Source organism: Sciurus vulgaris (genome assembly GCF_902686455.1).
Source record: "Sciurus vulgaris genome assembly, chromosome: 3".
Classification (NCBI taxonomy): Eukaryota; Metazoa; Chordata; class Mammalia; order Rodentia; family Sciuridae; genus Sciurus; species Sciurus vulgaris.
The window spans coordinates 154949912-154977191 of NC_136463.1; the positions used below are offsets into that span (position 1 = coordinate 154949912).

The 27280-nt window shown below is 37.9% G+C and overlaps 1 protein-coding gene across 2 annotated transcripts in view; it reads right to left on the reverse strand.

The window, feature by feature from the left end:
• The window catches only part of SUMO1 (small ubiquitin like modifier 1), a 27081-nt gene extending 9494 nt beyond the window's left edge, over positions 1-17587 (reverse strand). Inside the window, exons 1-2 of one of the 2 annotated variants that reach the window (XM_079130708.1) lie at positions 17392-17587; positions 3548-3622 (exon numbers count right to left, since the gene is read on the reverse strand). In XM_079130708.1, the coding sequence (XP_078986834.1) occupies positions 3548-3622; positions 17392-17454 (138 nt within the window). In that variant the 5' untranslated portion in view covers positions 17455-17587. The remainder of the gene's footprint in view (positions 1-3547; positions 3623-17391) is intronic. The other variant, XM_079130707.1, reaches the window with a different exon arrangement.
• Between the last annotated feature and the right edge of the window lie 9693 nt (positions 17588-27280).

The following is a 27280-nucleotide window of genomic DNA, read 5'->3' on the forward strand; positions in this document are numbered from 1 at the left end:
AGCCAGCCTCAGCAACTTAGGCCCTAAGCAACTTAGTGAGACCCTGTCTCTAAATAAAATACAAAAAAGGGCTGGGGATGTGGCTCAGTAGTTGAGTGTCCCTGAGTTCAATCCTCAGTACCAAAAAAAAAAAAAAAAAAAGTCATTAAAGGTGGTCAAATCTAGGAGAGAGACATATACCATAAAATAGGAGACAGAAACTTATTCCTGCCAGAGTTAAACCATGGAATCTCATTTCTCTCATATGAGTACAATGAATAAGAACTTAAGTCAAACTAACTTGTAGGACAAAAGATTTTATTCTATCCAAAAGGAAAAAAAAAAAAACAGAAAACATACTAGCATTGCATTACTGTAAAATTTCAAAGCCAACCACCCTTTGAATACATCTCACATTCACAAAAGTATATTAGCAGAAGTTCTATACTTATTTTTTATTTGTGACTATTAACTATGAAAACAATTCTCTTCTCATGGATAATTTCATAAACAGATAAAATTTCTAAAGCATATGCAGGTAATACACTAAAACTCACTTCCAGATGAATTAGAAGAGCTAACATGATTTTTTTTTTCTTTTCAATATTGTGTCATTTTTTTGAGAGAATTTTACCCCTGATCTCAGCAATTGGGAAATCCTACACAAAGTAATTTAAGCTAGAATCCATTTTTTAAAAGATGGGTAAACTTGACATAATGAAAACATAAGCCAAGTCAGGCACAGTAGCACACATCTGTACTTCCAGCTACATGGAAGGCTGAGGCAAGAGAATCCCAAGTTCATGGTCAGTCTCAGCAACTTAGTGAGACCCTGCCTCAAAGAGTAAAAGATACCATAAACAAAAGTTAAGATGCACTATAGGAAATATTCACAATATGTAACAGAAAAGAGAAATCAAGGTAACAAAAAGAACTACAAAGGAATAATTCTTACAAAAGTAATCCATGGCATACATATAGATGAAAGCATAAAACTGAGAGCCCAGAAAATAAGCCCATGTATCTACAGTCCAAATCATCTTTGAGACGGATGTCACAACAATTCAATGGGAAAAGGATAGTCTTTTCAACTAACAGTCTGGGACAACACACCCATTCAAAAATTACTCAAAATGATGATTGATTTAAATGCTAAAACCATAAAATTCTTAGAAGAAATCATACATGTTAATCTTTGTGACCTAGCTCAGACAACAGTTTCTTAGATATGATACCAAAATCACAACGACCCCTCCAAAAACAAAAAAATAAAATAAAATAAAATAAACGATTCATCAAAACTAAAAACTATGCCTCTAAGAACATCACCACAAAAGTGAAGATAACCCAAAGATGGGAGAAAATATTTCTAAGTCATTTGTATGATAAAGGTCTACTCGACAGAATATATTGAGAACTACTACAAAAATAAAAAGACAGGGCTGGGGTTGTGGCTCAGTGGCAGAGTGCTTGTCTAGCATGGGGTGAGGCCCTGGGTTTGATTCTCGGCACCACATAAAAATAAAATAAAGGTATTATGTCCACCTACAACTAAAACAAAATAACAAAAAAGAAAATTAAAAAAAGACAAGAAATCAAATTTAAAAGTGGGGAAAAGATCTGAATAGATATTTTTCCAAAGAAAATATACAAATGGCCAGTAAGTACATAAAAAGATGTCAACATCACAGCTATGAGGCTGGGGTTGTAGCTCAGTGGCAGAGCACTTGCCTAACATGTGAGGCACTGGGTTCAATCCTTAGTATCACATAAAAATAAATAAATAAAATAAAGGTATCAAAAAAAATGTTGACCAGAATACAGAGAAATTGAAAACTCCATACATTGCCAGTGGGAATATATAGTGGTGCAACCTCCTTTTGAAAAGTTTCGGAGTTCTCAAAAAGTTAAACACAGAGCTACTATATTAGACTCAGCAATTCCACTCCTAGTCATATGTCCAAGGAAGCTGAAAACTATATCCACACAAAAATATATATGAATGTTCACAACATCATTCATAATAGCCAAAATGTCCATCAATTAGTAAATGACTAACAAAATGTGTTCTATCCATATAATAGAATATTATTTAGCCATAAGAAATGTCAGTACTACAATGTGGGTGAACTTTGAAAACATTACAATAAATGAAAGAAGCCAGACATGAAAGGTCACATATCCCATTACTATTAAATGTCCAGAACAGGCAAATCTATGGAGATAGAAAAATAAAATAGTGGCTGCCAGGAGTTAGGGGAAAGGAGAATGGGGAGTGACTGTAAATGGGTTCGAGGAGTTTTGGGAGTGATGAAAATGTTTGGAATTAAGATACTGGTAAGGGCTGCATAACCTAAATATACTAAAACTACCATATTACATAATTTTAAAATGTTCAGTTTTATAGTATCTGAACTGCATCTCAACAAAAAATTTTCAAAATAAGATACTTAAAGAAAAATGGGAAAAGGATATGAATACACAATAAGAACAAATGCACAGAAGACAAAAAAAATTATACCTCAATCAGGGAAATGGAAAAATAACAAAAATGTATTACCTATCATACTGACACAAAATTTAAAGACCTGTAATCTCCTTTATTTGGGAGAATGTGGGGAACTCTCATACTCTGCTGGGAAGAATCCACCATGCCACTAATTCTGTCTTTTGTCCTTTAAAAAAAAGTAACTAAGGAGAAACTATGAAGATTCATTCCTCCAAAAGTTTTCAGTTCACCTTAATTAACACCTGAGAAAGAATCAATGAGATGAAGACTAGAGTCCAGGGAAATGAGGTACCAGAAGAGGCAAAAGTGTGGAGGTGGAGATCAGGAAAAGGGCTGACGGGTTCTTTTGATTAAAGGTGGTCCAAGACTTACCATTTAATGGTATTCATTGTATTTGCCCTTGAAGCGCAGTAGTCAACAAGAAGTTTTCATTTGGAGAAATTAATATATGAGATGCACCCCCCCCCAAAGCTCCTATGTTAGTGCAAGAATACTTGGAGGTTAAATGTTTGGATTGTGAGAGCTATATCTAATCAGCCCATCCTAGTGTGAATGGACTAGGTGGGTGATAACTGTAAGCAGGTGGGACCTGGGGAGAGCAGGTAGGTCACTGGGGGTGTGCCCTGGAAGGGTTCATCTGCCCTGTGGTCCCAGCCCCTCTCTCTCTGCTTCCTGGCCAAGGTGAAAGGAGTAGTGCTCCTCCACCATGCCCTTCAGGCATGATGTTCTGCCTCACCTTGAGCCCAGAGCAATGGACTCAGTGACCTTGAACTAAACGTCTGAAACTGTGAGCCAAAATAAACTTTTCCTCCTCTAACTTGTCCTTGTCAAGTATTTTGTTCACAGCAACAAAAAGCTAACACATAAGGTGATCTAAATGTGCCTCACAGAATAATTTAAAAAACATTATCACTTCTTCTACCTCCAACAGATGCATGTACAGTAAATGAAAATGCCATTTTTAAAGAATGTTCCTTACTTAAATCTTTACTTTTCCTGTGAAAGAAATTATGTACACGGTGGAAGAGAAGGTCAAAGGAGAAAAATAATGGAACTCACCTGTCCAATGACTTTGAGTTTAATGTATTCTCCTTCTTTCTTATCCCCCAAATCCTCAGTCGAAGGTTTTGCCTCCTGAAAGAAAAAAGTTAAAAGTTCCTACATGCTATTTCAATCACTCATTTGTGAGTACCCATTCCTTTCCTTCAGGGTACAAAATCTATACCTGAGCATACAAAGAACATTTATTTTCTCTGCCAAGTAAGTAAAAAAGGTCCTAAGTCAATTATTCTCCCAAACACTGGTTCACTAGAAATCAAGCAAGAGGTCTCTTTGAGTATATACCACAGAATGGGATATAACTTCACTGTGCATCAAAATCACCTGGAGGACTTGTTAAAACAGTTGAACCCCATATCATATTTTCTATTCTGGAGTGGGAATGAGAATGAATGTTTCTAACAAGTTACCACCAGAAACTAGAAGTGCATCCTCCACAATCTCCCCCCCTCCCCGCCCCTTGCTAGCACATGCTAGGCAAGCTCTACCAGTGACCTATATCCTCAGCCCATGAATTCTTTCCTGTTTTCTCTCTCTCATGTGTACGTGTTTTGCAGGAAGGCAGGGACAGGGGATTGAATACAGGACCTTGAGCATCTGAGGCAAGCTGTGTACCAGTGAGCTACACCCCCATCCCTTTTTATTTTTAGAAAAGGTCTTGCTAAATTGCTCAGGCTGCCCTCAGACTTATATTCCTTCTGCCTCACTATTCCAAGTCACTGGCATTAAAGTAGTTTGCCACCATGCCAGATCATCCTCCATGGATCTCCCCACACCCATTTTAGGGATGGAACTGAACCCAGGGGCACTACACCACTGAGCTACATCCCCAACCCTTTTTATTGTGACACAGGGGTCTCAAACTTGTGATTTGCCTGCCTCAGTCTCCCCAGTAGCTGAAATTACACGTGCCACTGTATCCAGCTTCTCCTCCATGAATTCAAAATTCTCCAAACATTCTGAATCCAAAAACCTCACAGCTTATCCTGAGGCATTTACTAAAGAAAAGTCAAATAAGAAAGTACTACCTAATATACTCTAGAGTCAAAACCAGTTTTGTCATCTATTAGTTTAGACTATCTGAAGCATTATAATCCAAGTTTAGAAGACAAGGCTTGGAGGAAAACAAAATTTAAGAGAACTGGACTGGAACTGGGGGAAAAAAACACACAAACAGAATAAGTAGGAAAAAAAAAGAGAGATTCACTGGAAGACAAAAACAGAGGATTACAAAATAACTTCACATACAAGAAAACTGAAAAGCAAATGAAATTAATGGAATAAATTAGCTGAAGCAACTTTACCATAAAGCATCTCAAAAATAAGTAATTTTTTTAATAATTTTTATTAAAGGAGTACCCTGGAAGTTTTCATCAGTAGTGCAGTAAATATGTTTTTTCCCTATGTACTATACCTTCATTAGGCCACCAAATTATCCACTTATTTAAATATATACTTTTATTATTTATGCTAATTTCAAAGAGTTAACCCTACTCAGTAACAATATAACTAACCATACTGCATTTTATAAGTTAAAATCTCAGAATCATTACCTATGTATCTCATGCCAGTAACTTTAATAAATTCTTTAACATTTAAAAATTAACAGAACTATTAAACTAAATATAGCTTTTTACTTGAAGGGAGTCTAGGGAAATGCTTATTAGATAACTGAATTGATTCACTAGTATGAATCCTTGCTCGTTTTCTATTACACAGTGCTTTCAACACTTGCTGACTACTTAATATTATAGCAGCAGTCAATCTTAATCTTCTTTAGAGATAGTATTTCACCTGAAACTAGAAGACTTGTCTCCAAATACCATCTCACCACATTTCTAGGACTTAAATTCTTAATAATCAGTTGCTTCTCCCTTTAAGTACCTAAAGGGCAAAGATAGCTTATTATTTATTGCAGTGAATGGCAATAAAAAGCAACCAAGCCCTGATGTCCTCTTTAACTGGAAGGAGAGGGAGAGTAGCTTTGTTTAAGTTAACAAAGAGGAGGACGGGGCTCCTCCCCTAGCAGCAATACATCAGCACAACAGGAGGGATTCTGCTCCAGTGTTTCCTAGATAGGGTAACTAAGAGGCTACTCTGAAGAAAAAGAATTCTTCCCCTCCTCCAATCCATCATCCACAGTACTTCAGAACTCTCCTTCGAAAGCATAGCTTCTCTGATCCTATAACTACTAAAATCAAAAGCATAAATGGCTTCCAATACTTTAAGGTTTAAAAGAACCAAATTCCACAGCACAGCATCCAGTATTTTCATCACCAAATTCATTTCTCTCTTGCCACTCACTTTACAAACCCAAAGATTCTTGTAAGTAGGACTAGTTGCTGTTCCCCGAATATGTCCATTAGCAATCTTCAGTCTTTTATGGCCCCAGTTTTCTTTTTTTTTCCTTTACTTGGAATATATACATGTATATATGTATGTGTGTATATACCTTCTCTCAGTCTTTCCTGAAATCATCTCAAGAGAGAAAGTCTACTCTACTCCACACATTAACTGAAGTCCATAGTTTAAAAAAAAAACCAAAAACCTCTTATAGCCAAGCACAATGAAACACACCTATCATTGCAACAACTTGGGAGGCTGAGGTAGGAGCAACGTAAGTTTGAGGCCAGCCTGGGCAACTGAATGAGACTGTCTCAAAATTTAAAAAACAATTTAAAAAGGTGAGGATGTAACTCAGTGTTAGAATTCAATACCAGTATCACCCACCGCAAAACAACAAAAACTCTCTTCTAGGAACCAAAGCATTCTCCCCTCCACTCTCTTCCTTTAATGTTCCTGCTTGCAATTTATTCATATATTCTGTAGTATTTATTCTCAGCTATTCCCCCTTGACCTGACTTCTCTAGTTGTTGTCCTCATCTTTTCTTAATAGTGAAACTTCTCAAAAGAGTTTCCACTTTCACTTTCAACCCAATGTAATCTGGTTTATGCTTCACTATCCTACTCCCAATGGTTACCAGGTAGAATCTTACTGTAAATCTAATGAACACTTTCAAATTTCCTCTTTAACTCTCTAAAATGCACAGATGCTAGTGACTTCTTCCTTGAAAACTCTCATCTCTGGTTTCCAAGATTCCATTTTCTCAAGTCAGCCATTTCCTTTGAAATCACTGGACTTCGACCCTCTGAGTTTTTTTTTTTTTTTTTTTTTTTTTTTTTTTTTTTTTGCCTCCTTGGATGACCCATGACTTCAACTATCTCTTAGATACTAATGACTGAACATCATTCTTTCCAACCTGACAACTCTATTGAGTTTCACTTTTTTTTTTTTTTTTTTAATCCAAGCACCTAACTCTAGTTGGATGTCCCTCAGGTACCTCACCACAAGTGACCAAAACTGAATGTATTATCTCTAACTTCTCTATTAGCTTTATATTCTCTTTCTGAAAACCAAAATCCAAACAAACTACAGGGCTGAGGGTGTATGTATTTCAGTGGCAAAACTAAGGCTTAGCATGTACAAATCCCTGTGTGTGATGCCCAGCACCAAAGGGGGGAAAAAAAATTACAACTCCTCCTGGATTCCCAATTACAATGGTTACCATACACTCAGCTGCCAATAGAAACTTGCCTATAGAAACCTGGGGTCATCCTTGGCTACTCTTCTTCTCTTAAACTTCATACCTCATAATTCTGACAATGCTTAATGGCTCTCAAGTCCCTCTAATTCTCTCCATTCTACCATGTTCCACTACTGCCTCAGTTCATGTATTCACTGATCATTAATGCTACTGGAACAGCATTAACAGACACCCACAGTCTTGCTCCCTTCAATTAAGTCTCAAAACTACTACAAGAGCCATCTCTCTAATATGCAATCTGATCTGCTTAAAATCTTCAGGATTAAATTCAAACTCCTTTGCTGACATAACACTGTCATTCATGTGCTGGTCCCTGCCTCACAATCCAACTTACCTCCCTCTGCTAGCATAGTCTGTCCTACAGCCATAATAAACTCAACGATTCCTTGAACATGGCATCCTCTCTACGTTATCTCAATTATCTCTGCACATATTGATCTCCTCTACTTGGAATGTACTTTCTCATGCTATTCCCCTTTAAAGACCACTCAGACATCACTTTCTACAAAAAGATTTTCCCATTATCCTGCTTACTTTACCCATTATAACCATGTGTTTGTAAATCAAGATCTGAGTTCCTTTTTCCTCCTTTATATTTATGGTCAAGGATAAAGCCAGTACTCTAAAGATATTCCATAAATTAATGTTTTCAAGTGGAGCACAGTGGTGCATGCCTGTAATCCCAGCAACTCAAAAGGCCCAGGAGAACTGCAAGTAAAAGCCCAGTCTAAGTAATTTAGCAAGGCCTGGTCTCAAAAATTTAAAAAAAAAAAAAGCTAGACATGGTGGCACGCATCTGTAATCCCAATGACTCAGGAGGGTCACTTGAGGCAGAAGGACTCCAAGTTCAAAATCGGCCTTGGCAATTTAGTGAGGCCCTAAGCAACTTAGCAAGACATTTGTCTCAAAATAAAAAATAAAAAGGGCTGGGGATATGGATCAGTTGTAAAGTGCTCTGGGTTCAATCCTCAGTACCATAAATAAAGTCAGGAGCAGTGGCAAATGGTTATACTCGAGGAACTCAAGAGGCTAACACAGGAGAGTATCAGGTTCAAAGTCAGCCTCAAAACTTAACAAGACCCTGTCTCAAAATAAAAAATAAAAAGTTCTGGGGACATAGCTCAATGGTACTGTGTCCCTGAGTTCAATCCCCAGTATAAAAAAAAATTAATTAAATTTAAAAATAAAAAGGGTGGATTGTAGCTCAGTAGTAAAGCACCCCTAGTTTCAATCCCCAGTACGGAAATAATAATAATAATAATAATAATATATTCTAACAGGTTTGCATCCATTGTCTTCCCTACAAGTTTACAAGAGTCTCCAAGCTATTTCACCTTCATAGTCTCCACACTACCAGGCAAATAGAAGACAATTATTGAAATATTCATTGAATTAATAAAGCTGACAGCACTACTACCTGTTATACCACAAAACCTTACTCACATCATACTTCTGTACACAATCATCAGTTTAAGCAAAAATCTTTTCAGTTTTTTATATTCATGATTGCAAATAAGAGATAATTTACTAGCATGGTGGCACAGGAGGGTGAGACATGAGGATCACAAGTTTAAGGACAGCCTGGGAAACTTAAGAAACTGCTGTCTCAAAACAATATAAACCAAGCAATAATCCCAGCAAATCAGGAGGCTGAAAAAGAAGAATCACAAGTTTGAGGCCAGTCTCGGAATCTTAACAAGATCCTGTCTGAAACTAAAATAAATAAGGGCTGGAGGTGTAACTCAGCAGTAGAGTGCCCCTGGACTAAATCTCCAGTACCACAAAAACGGAATTTTTAAAATTTAAGGTACTCGGGGGGAAAAAATTTAAGATGGGGGGGAAAAGGGACTTGAGATATAGCTCAGTGACAGAGCACCTCTGGGTTCAATCCCCAGTACCAAAATAAACAAATACAGCGCTAAGGATGTGGCTCTGTGGTAGAGCACTTGCCTACATACACAAAGCAAGACCCTGGGCTTATCTCCAGTATGAGAGAATGAAAGAGAGGGGTACAGACACACTCACAGACAATGACTTCAGTTCAACTTCCTAAGAATGTGTGAACATTAGGATTTGAAATTTCCAAGAATAAGATGCCATCTTCTCTAGGCACTCCACTTTGGTGATGTCTTCCCAACTCTGAACCACTATAGTAACAGATATTTTTTATACCATTTGTTTAACAGTGCCATGCTTGTTTAATAGTCATCCAACTTTTTATGTGCTATTTGTTTTGTCTTTTCTTTTACAAACTAGCCTGGAAAATGAGAAGCTCCTGGACAAAAAAAGCCAAAGTTTGTCTGCAGTGATCTCAGTGTCTTTTGTATGCCTTTTTTCCTCCTCTCCCATAAAGAGAGAGAGAGAGAGAGAGAGAGAGACAGACAGAGAGACAGAGAGACAGAGAGAGAAGCAGCCAATACAGAATAGTATGGCACACTGGTTACAAAACAGTGAAAGCATTCAGCTCTGGGTCAGGGACACTAGATCATCAAAGAAAAGAGAATTCCAGAGAGGGCTGGTTGATTCAGCTGGAAAGGGAACACACAGGCACAAGCAGAAGAAACTAGTGATAAAACGAAAAATAAGTATATGTTCTAAAACCCCTAACTTTAAGGTCTGGGTCATCCAGAGACTGAACCCTGATAACTGGAATGGTAAAGGAATTTACTAAGTACTGTGCACAATCAAACCTACTTTTCAAGCTACAGATGAAACAGCTTGGAAATAGATGTCTGGGTCTGAAAGGAGGGCTGGACTGGAATAGATATGAAAAACACAACAGTTATCATTTACCAAAGTACTAAATCCATAAAAAGGAATGTATTATGCCATTTCCAAGTCAAAAGAACAAGATCTGTGCACTCTGGCAATCAGTTCCTTGGTAATTTAGTCACATGGACAGATCATCACACTTAATAGTCACTGACCCTTACAGCTGCACAAAGACTGTTCATTGTTATAAAAGGAGGAGGAATTCTGCAGAAACCAAAAAACAAATTAAGAATAAATTTCGTTTTATTTGGTAATATTAACATGTTAATTTTTCTAGATATGAAAACAGTATTGTGGTTATGTTAAAGGAAAAAGTTCTCTTGAGAGAGACATACTGAAATATTACAGATGAAATGATACAATGTCTGAAACTGGCTTCAAAATAACATGAAGGAGTGGGGTCCTATAAATTAAATAAAATAGGCCACCAGAAGGGTACATAGGTTTAATTACATATACACTTACAATTTTATAAAATTTTTCATTAAAAATACATTCAAAGCTGGGTGCAATGGCACATGCCTGTAATTCCAGCAACTCAGGATGCTCAAGTGGTAGGATCACAAGTTGGGAGACCAGTCTTGACAATTTAGCAAGATTCTGGTCTCAAAAAAATAAATAAATAAAAGCGTGAGGGATATAGCTCAAGGGTAAAGTACCCCTCCTGGCTTTCATCCCCAGAACCACCCCCACCCCCACCCCAAAAAAGAGCAAAGTTTAAAAAAATTTTGTATGCATCAATTTATTTCATTTTATTTCCTAATAAAGAAAATTTGACAAGAATTAAACTATATAATCCTAATACTTACATTCATTATTAAAAGGTATAAACCCAGAATTATAAGAAGCCACTTCCCTCATACGTCAATGGATTTACTAGAATTCCAAAACCACAAAAACACACGTACATTTTCATCTTCACACTGCATATGTTCAAACATAAAATAGTACTGGAGATCTGGAATAGAACTGACCAGATTTTAATTCCAAAACTTTAAGTCAAAGTTGTCAAGACACCGGGCCTTCTGTATATTTACAATTCAGCCCTGAATTGTGATAAAAATTAGATAGGTACAACTTCTCAGGAACTAAAAATTATAACTGAAATTTTTGCTGGTTGTGTAAATCATACTCTTTGGGCCTCAACTGTGGATCTATGCAAAGCCTGGAACAAACTAGTTTGTTTGTATCCAAAATTAGGAAATATCTACTTTCCCATTCCTCCTTACAAGAAGTCTAAATTTGCCCAGCTAAAAAACGTATCTCCTAGCTTCTTTTTTCTTGTGTGTTGCTGTGAATCAAAACCCAGGGACTAGCCCTTTTCATTTTCTGCTTTGAGTCAGGTCTTGCCAAGTTGCCCAGGCTGGCCTCAGAACTTATGACCCTCCTGCCTCAACCTGAGTAGTAGGGATTACAGACGTGCACCACCATGCTTGGCTATTATTCCCAGCTTCTTTTATGGCCCTACGACATAGTGCTAGTCAGAGATATAACATACTTTTTTTTCCCTTTGCTCTTCCTTCTTTTTCTGCCTAAAAACACAAAGTAGTCTTCCCCCACCCCACCCCCAACAAGGCAAAAAGCATGAAAGTGAACTATATCTACTAAGGATGGAGGAAAAAAGAGCAAGATTAACAGCATACTTAACTTGTTCAACCTAGTATATATCAGATTTTCTGCTATTCAGTCCAAAACCAATCTTAACTGACACAGAAGGTGCTACACACAGGAATCACTTGACCTATGTTTAAACAGATCCTAAATCAGGCCCAATGGCAAACATCTATAATCCCAGCATCTCAGGAAGCTAAGGCAGGAGGATCACAAATTCCAAATCAGCCTCAGCATCACAGCAAAACCCTAAGCAACTTATCAAGACCATGTCTCTAAATAAAAAAAAATTGTTTTAAAAAAGGGTTGGAGATGTGGCTCAGTGGTTAAGTGCCCCTGGATTCAATCCCTGGTACAAAAATAAATAAATAATAACTCAGATCCTATAAAACTACTTCAATTTGCTTCAAAAGCAGAATGGTTAAATAAGTGGTAGAGTCACACAATTCAATGCAACAAGATTTAATAACACACAACTACCCAAAATATTAAGGACAAATCACTAAACAATACTGAACAGTAGTACATATTGCATGATTCTACCTATAAAATGTTAGAATGTACAAAAACAGACAAAATTTATGTGTTTTAAAGTTAGGACAGAGTCTCCTGAGTTGGGTGTAAGTTGCATAGATGTGTAATTTGTGAAAATTAAGCAAACCTTACATGAATGTGCACTTTTTTGTAAATACAGTAATCTTCAGTAAAAACCATTAAAAATAACTGACCTTAGATATTGAGGACAGAACAGAACTCCACCCTTCCTTCCTTCAGATACTCATTAGCACAGACAGGGCAACTGAATGCAAAAAAAGAAGCAAATACGTGCACACATACAGACGCACACAATATGTATATATTTTATACACATACACCCACACCCACCCACACACACACACACACACACACACACACACACACCTTTAAATGGTTATATTTTAGGAACACCCAAATTCTGAGTTGCAAAACTAAGTTGCTCAAAAATAGAATCCATGTGAACTTTCCTACAAGACTTTAAGAACTAGAATAGTATCAGAATTATTAAAAAAAAAAAAAAAATCACAATTTCAGGAAATTCCAAAATGGAATGCTGAGGATGTTAAGACAAAACTATCCATAACAATTCCAATGTCCTGGAAGAAGTCAATCATTCAATCTTGGATATAAAGTTACCAGGTCCATTGTTAAGATAGTATCAATAAAGTATGCAAAAACATCACATTAAAAAAAAAAAACTATCCTGAGGCCGGGCGCACCCCTATAATCCCAAAGGCTCCAAGGCTGAAGTAGGAGGATCCCAAGTTCAGAGTCAGCCTCAGCAACAGCGAGGTGCTAAGCAACTCAGTGAGACCCTGTCTCTACATAAAATAGGGCTGGGGATGTGGCTCAGAGGTCAAGTGCCCCAGAGTTCAATCCCCAGATCCCAAAAAAAAAAAAAAAACTATTCTGAGACAACCGATGCTTCCTCAAAGACAATATCAAGGGATCAGAGAGGGAAGACACCCACTGCTTCATGAGTTTGAGGCAACTTTCCAAATCTAGTGCCTAGAACAGTGCTGAGAACATAATGACATTCAATGTTTATTAATGAATATACCTGACCACTCACTCCTTCAAAAAACTTAAGTACCCATTTGCTATTATGGGCACTACAGGGGGAAAAAATGAATAAAGCCTGATTTCCAAATCTCAAAAGCAAATATTAATGGAAAAAGATACTTAATATGTAAATAATTACAATACTACATAGAAGATTATAATATTAATATCCTGCTATGGGGGCTAACAGTTTTCATGATATATTTGACAAATGCTTTATAATTTTGAACTAGAACTACTCAACTAACCTTAATGAGTACTCTAACCATAACAATCATACTACTTTCAAAATACTATTAGTTATTGTTTACGTAAGGTTTTCTTTGAAGTATTTCATTATAATCTATGTTTCCATTATCCGCCAGCAGCACCCCATGTCTATCAGAGAGATAAAATATACATTTCTCTCTTAAGGCATAAAATGGCTAAGGTACCCATTGATAATCACATGCTCAAATAATAGCTACAGCTCAGTCTAATTGTTCTATGATATAAATAGTAATACACATAATTATGAATTTTAATACACAACCAGTTCATCATATTCTGCAACCCAGACCTACAGTTGCTAAGATCAGTAAACATTAACGGGGATCTATAAAGAACACTGCTAATGCTATCATGACAGAAAACGTACAATTTATGTGTTAAAGAAATTACAAACTCTTGTTACTGAAAAATGGAGTCCAAATGTCATTCTCTTGAATCTAGGCTGGTCTTAAGGATTTGATTGAACAAAAAGAGAATAACAGAAGTAACTTCCAAAGTTAGTCCTAGGAGCTTGCTACTTCTATCCAGGTTATCTTGACACTCTTTGTAAGCACTGAGCTGCCATAAATCTGAATACCCTGGAGTCTTTTTCCACTCAGAGAGGCTATGACACTCTATGAAGAGTCCAATGCCACCCCACTCTACCTCTCTGAAGTCATCTTAGGCCTTATACACAAAAGGAGCATAGATGAGTCCAACCCAAAGAGCTAAAACTGATCAAAATAAAAGACTTACCTTAAGTCACTAAATTTTGAGGTAGTTTGTTTAGCAGCAACAGATTAACTAGAATTATATAAAGATTCCAAATCCTTGTCTAAAGATAAATTATTTAATATCTCTTTCTATGGTGGGGTGAGGTGAATGAATCCTGCCTTAGCAGATTCAGTTAGAGAGAAGCACATCAGCCATCCAATTGTTACAATTAACAAACTTGAAGTGAAGAGGTGAGGTGCAAGATGCTTTTTTTTTTTTTTTGTACCAGGGATTGAACCCAAGGGCACTTAACCACTAAGCCACACCCCCATCCCTTTCTTTAATATTTTGTTTAGAGCCAGTGTCTCTCTGGGTTACTTAGGGCCTCACTAAATTGCTGAGGCTGGCTCTGAACTCCATCCTCCTGCCTCAGTCTCTGGAGCAGCTGGGACTGCAGCTGGGATTACAGGCGTGCACCACTGTGCCCAATCCAAAATGCTTTTGATTATGATTGTTATAAAACAAAAAATAGTATAAACTAGAAAATAAAAAAGGATAAAGGAAATTCTGTACAGATTAAAGGATAGCTTGACATTAAGATTCTGGTTCTATATGAATACTTCGTTTTGTTGCAAAGTGAAATTAGGCGAAGGGAGAATACCCAGATTGCTGTTACTGGTTAAAGGACAGTTCCTTAACCTTTTTAGTTCCTCAACCTTTTTAGAGATCATATACCCATGAAGAGTGCTATGGGCTCTCTTTCTCCCTTTAAAAAAAAAAAAAAAGTGCACAAAACACCACACAAGTTCATTGGTTTTTAGCCCTCAGGGTCTATGGCCCTTAGGTCTAGAACCTGTTTCAGATAATAATGGTCCACAAATCCACTAGATGATAATGGACTTGTTAAAACTGTAAAGAAGTTTTTACTCAAATTAAAAAAAATTTCTTTCATTCATCAATGGAGAACCCAGCAATTTAAGTCTTATGTGGATCTAATGTCCACCTATTTTAACCTGAAAATTATTATTCTATTTCATTATCTTAGCACCAAACAATAAACTGGGTTGCCTCAGTCAAGTTGGGTTGTCTGGTTGTGCCAGACAAGAGTTCTATCACATCATTCTAAGGTTATCTTCTAGAGGCAGTGGTTCAGTTATCATGCTGTTCATATTACACAGTAGTAATATGGAATTTTTTGCTCTCACAAGACTCTTATAGGTAAGGATTCATTTTCTTATCTTGTTAAATCGTTAGCACCCAACACTGAACTAGTATTGGGCCCTAATTATTAATAATGATGCTGGTCAATCAGCCTAGAGCAACAGTTCTCCAACCTTTTGGTCTCTGAGCCCCATGAAACTGTTGTTGTTGTTGTTGTTGTTGTTGTTGTTTTTAAAAGATTATATTTATTGACATATACAGTATTAAACACTGAAACTGAGAAATGTTTTAAATATTTATTGTCATTTTAAAATAAGAATAAACTCATTATATGTTAACAGATAACATTTTATTAATAACATTTTCAAAACAAAATTGGTGAGAAACAGCACTGTTTCACATTTCTGCAAATCTCTTTAATGTCTGGTTCAATAGAAAGCAGCTGGATTTCATATCTGCTTCCATATTTCAATCTATTGTGATATCACAAGTCAAGTTAGTTCCTAGAAAATTTCACTGAACACCCATGGAAGAATGAGAATAAACACTGTCCTAATATTAACATGAAAACAGTTTGGGTCTCACAGATCCTCTGTAAACAATCTCTTTGTGTCCTAGGTCCTCTCTTTCTTCACATTCTTTTTAAATGATCTGACAAAAACTGGAGCACAAATAATTCTACAATTTATTTTGTATTTTTTCCACATATTGCTCTTTCATCAGGCTATTATAAATTTCAACTCGCTTTCTAGCTACTTCTGAGCATCGAAATAAAAGGCTGATAAAACTAAGCATTTACAGCTGTTCTTTCCTCCCTGGTTACCAAGTAAACAACTGTCTAGAGAGATGCTTGTAATACCATTCCCATACTAACTTGGGAATTAACCTAGATTATCACTAAGTAAATCCACCCAAAACTAATCCAGATTATGGTTAAGCTCTAAATACAGAAGTGTACATTTTGTATAATTGTACAAATCCACAAAAACCTCATTTGCTTTCATTAAGTGGTATAAAACTAGGTTAAAAGTCAAATAAATAAGTGTGTTAAATTTTAAAATTCAAGTACATTTTGGTGTTAAGTGTAAGTTTTCTGAATAACTATCAGGAAACAAATAAAAGGTCCAAAAATACTTTCAAAACTCAGTCTTCTGAGCAAACAAAACGAAGACCAGATAAAAACTGTGAATTAAAAACTAGCCATAAACGTAGTTAACTAGAACAGGTTGAGGAAGAACAACTTCAGGCAAAATCGATCACTGCTGGCTGAATGCAAATCCGAAGCAAAGTCTTGATAACAACATTGAGCTGAAGCACTTTGCCATTAATAGACAGCGTTTTGCACATATTCTGTAGCTGCTCTACAAGCACAAAGTTTTCCCATCATTTTCCTCAAAAAGTGTCAATCATTTGCAGGTTAATGCTCAGATAAAAAGCTTTTGGTTGCTCCAACAGTTCTGTTCTACTGTTTGTTTCTTGGTTATTCTGAGCACTCTCTTACAAGTGGAGAGACGATGAACCAATCCCGAGTAAGAAATAGCAAAGTACAGAAAAGAGGCGACAGCTCTGCACCCCCACACGGAAAAAAGACTGAGCAGAGCAGCGGCGACCGGGCCCCAGAAGCAACCCGAATGCAAAGCAGCGCTTCCCAGGCTCCCAGCAACATCAGACAACGATTCCCTCGCCGCCCCGCGCCCTCCGGGACCAAGAATCCGAAAGTGGAGTCTAGCCGCTTTTCAGGGCCACTGAGCCTCCCAGTCAGGGATTCTCGCCCGTTACATAACTGGGGCCTAAGGCCCTGTCCTGCAATCAGTCCTCTGGAGGGAGATGGACAGGTTCCCCAGGGATCCTCTCAGGGAGGTGGAAGCGGGGCTCTGCACCTAGTCGACCCGGGAGAAAGAAGGGGGACGATGTGAGGGAGGCCGCGACCAGAGGCGCTGGGGCACAGGGGGCGAAGAGCGAGACTGAAGAGGGGCGGGGCGGCTCCCGGAGCCCCGCGGCAGGCCGCGGCGTCTCCGGCCCGAGCCCGCTCCCCTCCCTCGCCCGCCCAGTCCCCACCGGCCGACCCTCCCCAAGTCCGCGCTCCCCTCCCCCGCGCCTCCATCCCCGGCCCCAGCCGAGCGGCAGGCGGACCTGTAGGGTAAGGCCCCGGCCGCCGCCGCCGGATGGCTTCCAGCCCGGTACCTGATCAGACATGGTGACGGTGGCTTCACCCGGGGGTCTCCGCACAGCAGCGGCCTCCGGCAGGCAGAACCTGGCTCCGGGGTTTACAAATCCGTCTCTCTTCCCCACAGCACAACACCGCGGCTGCAGGGACTTCCGCTACGCCTCACGTCACTTCCGCTACGCGCAGGGAGGAGGAATAGGGAACAGAGGAAAGGGGAGGCGGGAAAACGAGTCGGGGAGCGGTCCGGAGGCGGGAGATCCCCAGAAGCCGCTTTGGCAGTGTCGCGCGAGGGAGCTGGTCTCGTCACCTTCTAGGAGGACCACGCCTTAAGCCTCAGACCCGACCCTATCTCGGGAAAAGGTCCCTGCTCCCAGTCTCTATGTTTGGAGCCGTACTGACAACCTAGACCCCTCCTTCTCCAGCACCTTGCGCTTTCCTGAATGCTGAGCCAAGATCCTTTTGTTTCCTCCCAGCGTTGCTCGTCGACCCTCGCTGAAAATGTTGAATTGAATGCCAGTCCTTATTTCTAAAGCTAACATTTTTTTGTGAACCCCTAGCTCCCACACTTTCCACACCCCGCCAAACACATGACCTTGATTAAAACAACCACAACTAAAAACGACCCCTTGAACGCAATCTTGGTGGCTACTGATGAAAGATGCTGCTGAAAGTTCTAAACTCAAGCGGGGAGGAGCTAATTCCAATCTTCAATTGGTGCTTTTGGGTTAAAGCTCTTAGGAAAAAACATAAACACAAATCTTCATGACTTAGATTAGATGGTGACATCCTAGAATCCCAAAATAATAAGCAAAGAAAAATTGAAAAATTGGACTTCATCAAAATTTAAACTTTGTTGGGGATATAGCTCAGTTGGTAGAGTGCTTGCCTTGCAAACACAAGGCCCTGGGTTCAATCCCCAGCACCGCAAAAAAAAAAAAAAAAAAAACAGTAAATACAAAAAAAAAAATTTAAAACTTTTGTCTTTATCGTTCAAAATACAACCTAAAGAATGGGAGAAAATACCTGCAAATAAAACATTTGATAAGGGTATATTTGTATTTATAACAATATAGAACTATTATTACTCAAACAAGAAATCCAACGTGAAAATGGGTAACAAACTGGAATAAACTTTTCTCCAATGAAGGTATACAAATAGACATGAAAAGATGCTCAAATGCAAACTAAAATGCAAATTAAAATGACAAGGAAATACCACTTTTTGCCCAGTAGGATAGCCATTAACCAAAAGATAACTGACAAGTATTGACAAGGATATGGAGAAATTGCAATACTCACACATTAGTAGTGGGAATATAAAGTGCTCTGGGAAACAGGCTAACAGTTCCTCAAGCTGTAAAATGCAAGGTAACTATATAACATAGCAATTTTTTGTTGTTGTTGTTTGCTTGTTTCTTTTTTGTTTGGGTTTTTTCCCCCCCCCCCCCCCCTTTTATAATTTAGCAGTTCTTCAGTTCTTCTCCTAGGTATATACCTAGGAAAATTGAAAATACATATCCACACGAAAACATGTACACAGGTGTTCATAGCAACATTGTTCATGCTAGCTAGAAAGTGGACACAAACCAACTGTCCAGCAACTGATAAATGGATAAACAAGCTGGTATAGTCATACAAGGGAACATTATTAGACTATAAAAAGGAATAAAGTACTGATACTTGCTACCATGTGATGAACCTTGAAATCATTGTGCTAACTGAATAAGGCGGTTACAATGTAGGATTCCCTTCATATGATATATTCAGAATAGGCAAATCTATAGACAAAGTAAATTACGGCCTGGAGATGTAGCTCAGTGGCACAGTACTTGCCTAGCAGCATGAGGCCCTGAATTCAATCCCCAAATTGAATTTGAAGTTGAATTACTGCAAAATAAATAAATAAATAAACATATTACTAGGGTGGGGGAATTAGGAAAGAGTGACTGCTGGGTACAGGTCTCTTTTAGGGATAATGAAAATATTCTAAAATTGTGATAATTGTACAACTCTGAGTATACTAAAAAAAATTGTCTACACTGTAAAGAGATGAACAATATATATAAACTATATATATGTAAACACACACACATACACATAATGGCCCTACAGAGCTGTTAATGAAGTATAAAATATTATTAAGAAAGCCTGTAAGGTATCCATATCCAAGCAGGATGTTCAGGAATACCTAAGAAAAAAGGCATATAAGTTGAAATTCAAAGGGTAAATTCAAATAAGCTATAAGTTAGAGCAGAAGTGCTTTAACATTTTGACTCCAGGACTCCTTTAAACTTTGGGGTTTGTTTTTGGTTTTGTTTTGGTAGTACTAGGGATTGAACTCACAGGTGCTTTACCACTGTGCTTCATCCCCAGCCCTTTTTATTTTTATTTTTATTTCAAAATAGACTCTTGCTTCAAACTAGCAATACTTCTGCCCCAGCCTCCCAAGTTGCTGGAATTAAAGGCATGTGCTACCACACCCAGTTAAACTTTAAAAATTACCGAAGACACCAAAGAGTTTTTGTTTATGTGTGTTAAATCTATCAACATTTACCATATTAAAAATTAAAACAAAAAAATTTAAATTTTTATTAGTCTATTGAAAACAACCAAACCCTTTATATGTTAGCATAAATAGCATATTTTTTTATGAAAAGGACCATGTTTTCCAAAAACATAAAAATGAAAAAAACTAGTGAAAAAGTTTTTTTCATTTTTGACTCCAGTTCCTTCGTGACTTACAACAGGAAGAAAGGGCAGAAGAAATACTACTTAAAGGAGGTCCATAAAAATCACCTACAAAGGTTTTCAAATCAAGCACGCCTCTAAGATTCAGAAGAATGTCTTTGGGAGTTTCTTTCTTCCTCAATCCTCACCTTGAAAATTACTGTCATATTAAACCAGTTATTACTATGTATGTATTACATTCTTCAAATGTATTACAGCAATAAGAAGGTGGTTTGAATTTAAGATTTCAGAGGTGGAGCAATTCTTGGTGATAACACCTCACACATGGCTAGGCAAGTGCTTTATCTCTGAACTATTTCCCCAGCCCTTGTTATTTTATCATGACCCAGGCTGGCCTCAAACTTGTGATCCTTCTATCTGAGCTGCCAAAATTGCTGGGATTACAAGCAGAGGACAGTTTTTAAACAAAAAATGGTGGTCGGGGGTGGGGATATAGCTCAGTTGGTAGCGTGTGAGCCTTAAATGCACAACGCCCTGGCCAGCACCACAAAAAAAAAAAAAAAAAAAAAAAAAAAATGGTGGGCAAAGTAGTATTGGAGAGAACTGGAAACGGGAAAAACACGACCCATCTTCTAACATTTCTCCAAAACGATTACAGGAGAAATTAAATTAAACATTACCTGGATATCTATTACGCACCCATAATCTAGCCATGCTCCGATATCACCACCCTTTATCTCTTCCCCTTTCCTCCTCCAAAAAAGAATCACAAGTTTCTCCCACACTCCTATAATGCCATGGGTGAAGTGGCATTCCACAGCTATGTTAACTAATGGACAAACCAGCCCAGAATAAACTCCTCAGTTTAGCAATAGACAACCTTTCAACATAGGAAGGAGTTAAACCCTGTTTGTGGGAACCACTGGTAATCTGAAAACATTTTTTTAAGAGCCGGAATAGGCAAACAAAATAAAAGTAAGAAAGAGGAGAAAAGTGATAGAGTTGCTCATAGTAGTGAGACAGGGATTTTGGATAAAGACAGAAATGCTGAATCTTAAAGGAAACATCACCAAGCCACTTAGGTGTACAAAGCATAATTGTAAATCTTGAGCAACAAGCCCTTGGCCCATGCCCTTGTAAAATGAGGGAAATATGCAAGTGGGAAATTGTGCGACTCCACCCTGAACCCACCTCCAATCCCGCCCCTGATACAGCCCTTCTATAAATATTGGACCTCCGCCCAGCCCAAGTCAGGACTGCTTCTCAATCTCAAGACAGCCGGCATTCTCCCTTTAGAATCTATTTATTCTTTCTAAATAAACCTCGGACTCCGCCTTTGTCTTTTCCATCACGTGTGTCAAGAACCGAGCTAATCCTGAGTTCCCCCTCTCCTCTGGGAACTCCTGACCCTTCTCCAGAGACATCTCTTCTCCTGGTACTTTAAAAAGGGTTTGTGCATCCTGTGCCATTCAAAAGCATAAGCATTTCCCATCCCTTGTCAAATTATTCAATTGTCTTAGAAAAACTTCACCTATTCCTGTTTTTCTAATAATTTCTCTGTTGTTGCTATTATCAATAGCTTTGAAAAAGAAGCATTTTCCATAAAACTACAGATGCAATTAACATGTTTTCTTTGTTGGGGGTGAGTGCTGGAGACTTAATCCAGGGACAAGGTCACAGTCATGCTAAATTGCAGAGGCTGACCTTGATCTTTCCATCCTCCTGCCTCAGCCTCTGAGACTAACTTGTTGTCCTCTATGAATAGAACTGTACATAAAATTAGAAACTGACTCCAACTACAACCTTCACACTCATATTTTCTCACCTGGGACAGAAAAGTCAGAAGGTAGAAGTTTTTGTTTTTTTTTTTTTTTTAATTGGGTCAAAGGAGAAAAGATGTAGAACGAAAACTCTGACTTCACATTGTAATTCTCTTCCACTTGATTTTTAGAGCCAAAATACAACTTACAAGGTCTTTGAAATGGTGATTGTTGTTTCTGATTTCAACATCATAAGTAGTTCTCATTCCACAAATTCATAAACAAATTTTGTTACTATATTGACTAAACTAAAAGTAAATTTTAAATATCAGGAGGAAAATAACCCATTCAGATGAAAAGATGAATTTATCAAAGGCAAAGAGCAATCTGGAAATGGTGGTGCACACCAGTTACTCAGGAAGTTGAGGCAGGATTGATGAGTTTGAGACAAACCTGGGCAACTTAATGAGACCTTGTCTCAAGATAAAATAAAAAGGGCTGGGCTGCAGCAGGAGGGGTGGATAGCTCCATTGTAGAGGGTTTGCCTAGCAAGTTCAAGGACCTATGTTCAATCCCCAGTACAGCTCCCCAAAAAAGGAGGGGAGACATTAAGTAGAAGTATCACCAAACAAAATGTTTTAACTAAATCACTGTATCTCATAAAACTTGCTCTACAAAATTGGAACATAAGGACAGTCATATAGCTTGTTTTTCTTCCAAAATAAAAAGTTAAATTTCTAATTGTGTATGTCTGTTAGTAAGAAATTATTTAAGGTATAGTAATTTGATTATACATCCCTAGTGAATATATACTAGGTATAAAAAGAGTACAAATCTCAAATTAGTTCAATATTAATAATGTTGGTATTAATATTCTGAAACTATCGTGTATCAGTTATGAAGACTATAAATTTTCATCTTAAAAATGTCTATAGGATCAATAGGATGCCCCCTATTTTTTTCCTGATTTTGCTTATTTGTACCTTCTCTCTCTGGAACAGCAGCAGCAGGTGGGTATTGGGTTTTTTTGTTTGTACACTTGGTAATAGGGATAGAACCCAGGGGTGCTTAACCACTGAGCAACAACTCCACCCTTTTTTTTATTTTGAGAAAGGGTCTTGCTAAACTACTTAGGGCCTCACTAATTGCTGAGGCTGGCTTTGAACTCATGATCCTCCTGTCTCAGCCTCCTGAAGATTTCAGGTGTGCACCACCACACCCAGCTGGATATTGATTTTATTAGTGACTTCAAAAAACCAACTTTGGCTTTCTTTACTTATTTTTTTAAAAGTATGTTTTTTAGTTGTTGATGGAACTTTATTTTATTTACTTATTTATATGCAGTGCTGAGAAGCAAACCCAGTGCCTCACACATGCTAGGCAAGTGCTCTACCACTGAGCAACAACCCCAGCCCCTTTCTTTACTTATTTTAAGGGCCTCATGCATGCATGTTAAGCTTACACTCTACCACTAAGCTGCACGCCTAGCCCAGCTCTGGATTTCTTGACCTTCCATATTGTAGGTTTTTACTATTTTATTTCTACTTTTATCTTGCTTCCTTCTTGCTGTTTTCTCTGAGTCTGGTTTTTTTTTTTTTTTTTTTTTTTTTTTTTTTTTGACGGTGCTGGGGCTCGAACCCAGGGCCTCATGCTTCCAAGGCAAGCACTCTACCGACTGAGCTATCTCCCCAGCCCCTAGGTTTTTCTTTTTATAGCTTCTTGAGATTAATAATGAGATAACTGATTTTTTAACTTTGTTCTTTTCTAATGTATACATAATTTTAAGGTTAAGAATTTTATTCTGCAGTTTTAGCTTCCTCTCAAAAACTATGATGTTGCACTAATATTTTCTTTATTATTTAATTAAAAATATTTTCTAAATATTCATTGCAATTTCTTCTGACTCTTGGATCATTTACAAGTTTATCCCAATTTTCAATATATATAGGAATTTTTTATCTGCTATAAATGTCTAACTTAATTTCACTGTGATCAAAGAACATCTCTGTATGATTTGAAATTTGTTGAAACTTGCTTTATGCCAAGGGTAGTGCCACATGCCTGTAATCCCAGCAACTAAGTAGGCAGGATGATCTCAGGTTCAAAGCCAGCCTCAGCAACTTATCCAGGCCCTGTCTCATAATAAAAAATAAAAAGGGCTGGGGATGTGGCTTAGTGGTTAAGTGCCCCTGGGTTCAATCCCTGATACCAGAAAACAAAAACTTACTTTATGTCCTAGTATACAGTCAACTTTGGTAAGAGATCCACATGTGTACTTGGAAAGAATGTATATTCTTAGGGAGAATACTAATTTGTGTCCCTTACCCCAATCGAAATCTGCTTAGTCTCTCAGTCATTGTTTGTTTCTCAGCTACAAGTTTTAGGCTGACAAATTCCAGAAAGGGAAAAGTGGCAACAAAGCAGGACTTGCTTCTCTGGGTATACAAGTCAGTTTTTCATTAGTGCAAAAATATAACTGAGTCAGGGTGTTTCATAGAGTAAGGAGGTTGTTTAGATCACAAGTTTTGGAGGTTGGAAGTACAACCAGCATGGCACAAATTCTTACAAGACTAAGAACTTGGCTGCATTACTTCAGGGCAGGACCTCTTGTGAATCTCTCTGTGTGGTCTCTCTCCCTCTCCTTATATAGTCCCTAGGTTTTGATCATGGAGACCCCAATTACCCTATCTAATTTAATCATTTCCAAAAGACCCCAGATCAAAACACCACAGCGGGATTAAGTCTCCACCCTCTTAATACCATTAACATTAAGACTTTAGGAATTAATCTCCAGCTTGAGGTTGGGAGAACCATAGACTGGGTTTCTCTCTTTTCTGAGATCATTTTCCCAAAAATCATTATTGCCTTGGTAAGTTTCAAATGCCTTAAAACCATTCTCTTCCTTTTTTCTTTTTTCGTACTGGGAATTGAACCCACGGGTGCTTAACCACTGAGCCACATCCTCATCACTTTTTCATATTTTATTTAGAAACAAGGTCTTGCTAAGTTGCTTAGGGCCTCCATAGTTTGGTGAGTTTGGCATTGAACTTTCCATCCTCCTGCCTCAGCCTCCCGAGCCACTGGGATTATAGGCGTGTACCACTGAGCCCAGCTCCATTCTCTCTCTCTGTCCACTTTTTCAAATGAGTTGTAATAGGAGAGTTAATCCAAAACAATATTGTCTCCCACTGCAATAAGTAGAATTTCCCAGGAGACCTCAGTTCTTGAGAGAGTTATACTGATTCAAAGAAACCACAATTTGAATTGAAAAAGCCTTCAACTATGGAGTCAAAAAAAAAAAAAAAAAGCCCGAAGAGAAAGAAAAGAAAAATCTCAGCCCCCACCATTTTCTGAGCAAAAAGTAGGCTACAAATCTACAAACCTCCCAAAAGATATGTTTTACAACATTCTCTTCAGAGAAGACTATGCATACTAACAAAAAAGGAAAACTTCCCAGATAGCAGCTGGAATAGTACTTCGAGAATGATGGACAAAGAAGTCCTTCTGCTGGGCAACAATTAGACCATATTCCCCACAACAAGGATAAAGACCCTTTGGAGCAGTGACTGCTGTGTGACTCCCATTTTCCTTTCCAACTAAAAATCTTATTGTACTTGCTCTGTCCCTGTACCACTATTGCATACTGAATGTATGGTGCAAATATCTTGCTTCTCTTAGCTCATATGTCTAAAGATCAAGAGATTCACATTCAAAAATACTAACAAGATTTCCCCACAGCTCCCTGATACAGAGACTACTGTGTATACCCAGAAACCCTTGTTTTTTTAATTTGATGCTGTACTTGGATAGCACTTTAGGTTTGTTTCCCAAGGAGGATGGTTAGTACCTTTCATCTGCAGGAAGGAGATTAAGCAAAGTATCTTATCACCAGAAGGGTAGACTGTGGCATTTATGAGTGCTGCTTACAAAATAATTTTTACTCTTGTTATGATATGATTTAGATTTGAGGTGTCCCCCAAAAGCTCATGTATGAGACAAAAAAAAAAGGGGTTTAAAAGTGAAAAGTTCAGGTTGTGAGCGCTTTAACCTAGTCAGTGCATTAATCTTCTGATAGGGACTCACTGGGTTGGGGATATAGCTCAGTTGGTAGAGTGCTTGTCTTGCAAGTGTGAGGCCCTGGATTCAATCCCCAGTACTGCTTAAAAAAAAAAAAAAAAAAAAGGAGCTGATAGGGATTGACTGGGAGGTAATAGTAGACAGGTAGGGTGTCCCTGATGGAGGTGGTTCATTGGAGGCATTACTTTGGGGTATGTATTTTGACCTCTCACTGCTTCCTGATTGTCATGTCCTCAGTTGCCTTTCTCTTCCACACCCTTCCACCATGATGTTATGCCTCATCTTGTACCCAAAGCAATGGAGTCGGCCATCTACAGACTGAGGCCTCTGAAGCCCTTAGTGCCAAATAAACTTTTCCTTCTTTAAAATCATTAGTGTTTTGGTCACAGCAATGAAAAAGCTGACTAAAACAACTCTCAACCTTCAAGACACATAATAGATTACATTTCCTGGATCCCGTGTGACTAGTAATAGCCAGTGAGTTGTAACTAATGTCATTTACAGAAGAACATGCAACAACCATGTAATTGAGAGTGTGAGACCCCCTGGAACTGCTTTCCTCTGGTGCAGAGTTCCATGCCTTTGGAGGTGGTGGCTGTGCCATTAGTCTAGGAGCCCGAGTCACTATGCCAACACACAATAGACAAGTAGTGTGAAAAAGAAATGTGGATCCATTATTGTTTTAATCCACTGAAAATTTGGAACACAATTTGGTCTCTTCTGACTAATGCACAGTCTGAATGAAATCATAAGCATTTCCACTGCATCCTAATTATAGACAATGATTATCCACTTAACCTACATCGACACAGAAAAGTGTCATTCATATAAATGTAAAAGAAAGATTTGTTTTAATAAATAAAAGGGCAAATGGAAATCACAATAAAATACTATTTCATACTCACTAATGTGAATATAATAAAATATGGAAAATAACAAATATGGTGAGGAAGTACAGAAACTGTAACCCTTACACATATTTAGTGGGAATGTAAAATGAGGCAGCAGTTGCAGAAACCAGTTTGGTAGTTCCTGAAAAAATTTAAACACAGAATTAACACACGACCCAATAATTCCTAAAGAAATGAAAACATATCTCTAAAAATAACCAAAAAGTACAAATGATTCCAATGTTCATCAATGGATACATGAATATTCCATGGAATATTCATTACAATTATTCAGTCATAACAAAGGAAGGAAATACTGATACTCAGTACAACATTGAAGAACGTTGGAAAGAACTGTGTTAGACAGTTTTTCATTGTGATGGCCAAAATACCTGACAAGAATAACTTAGAAGAGGAAAAGTTTATTTTGGACTCATGAT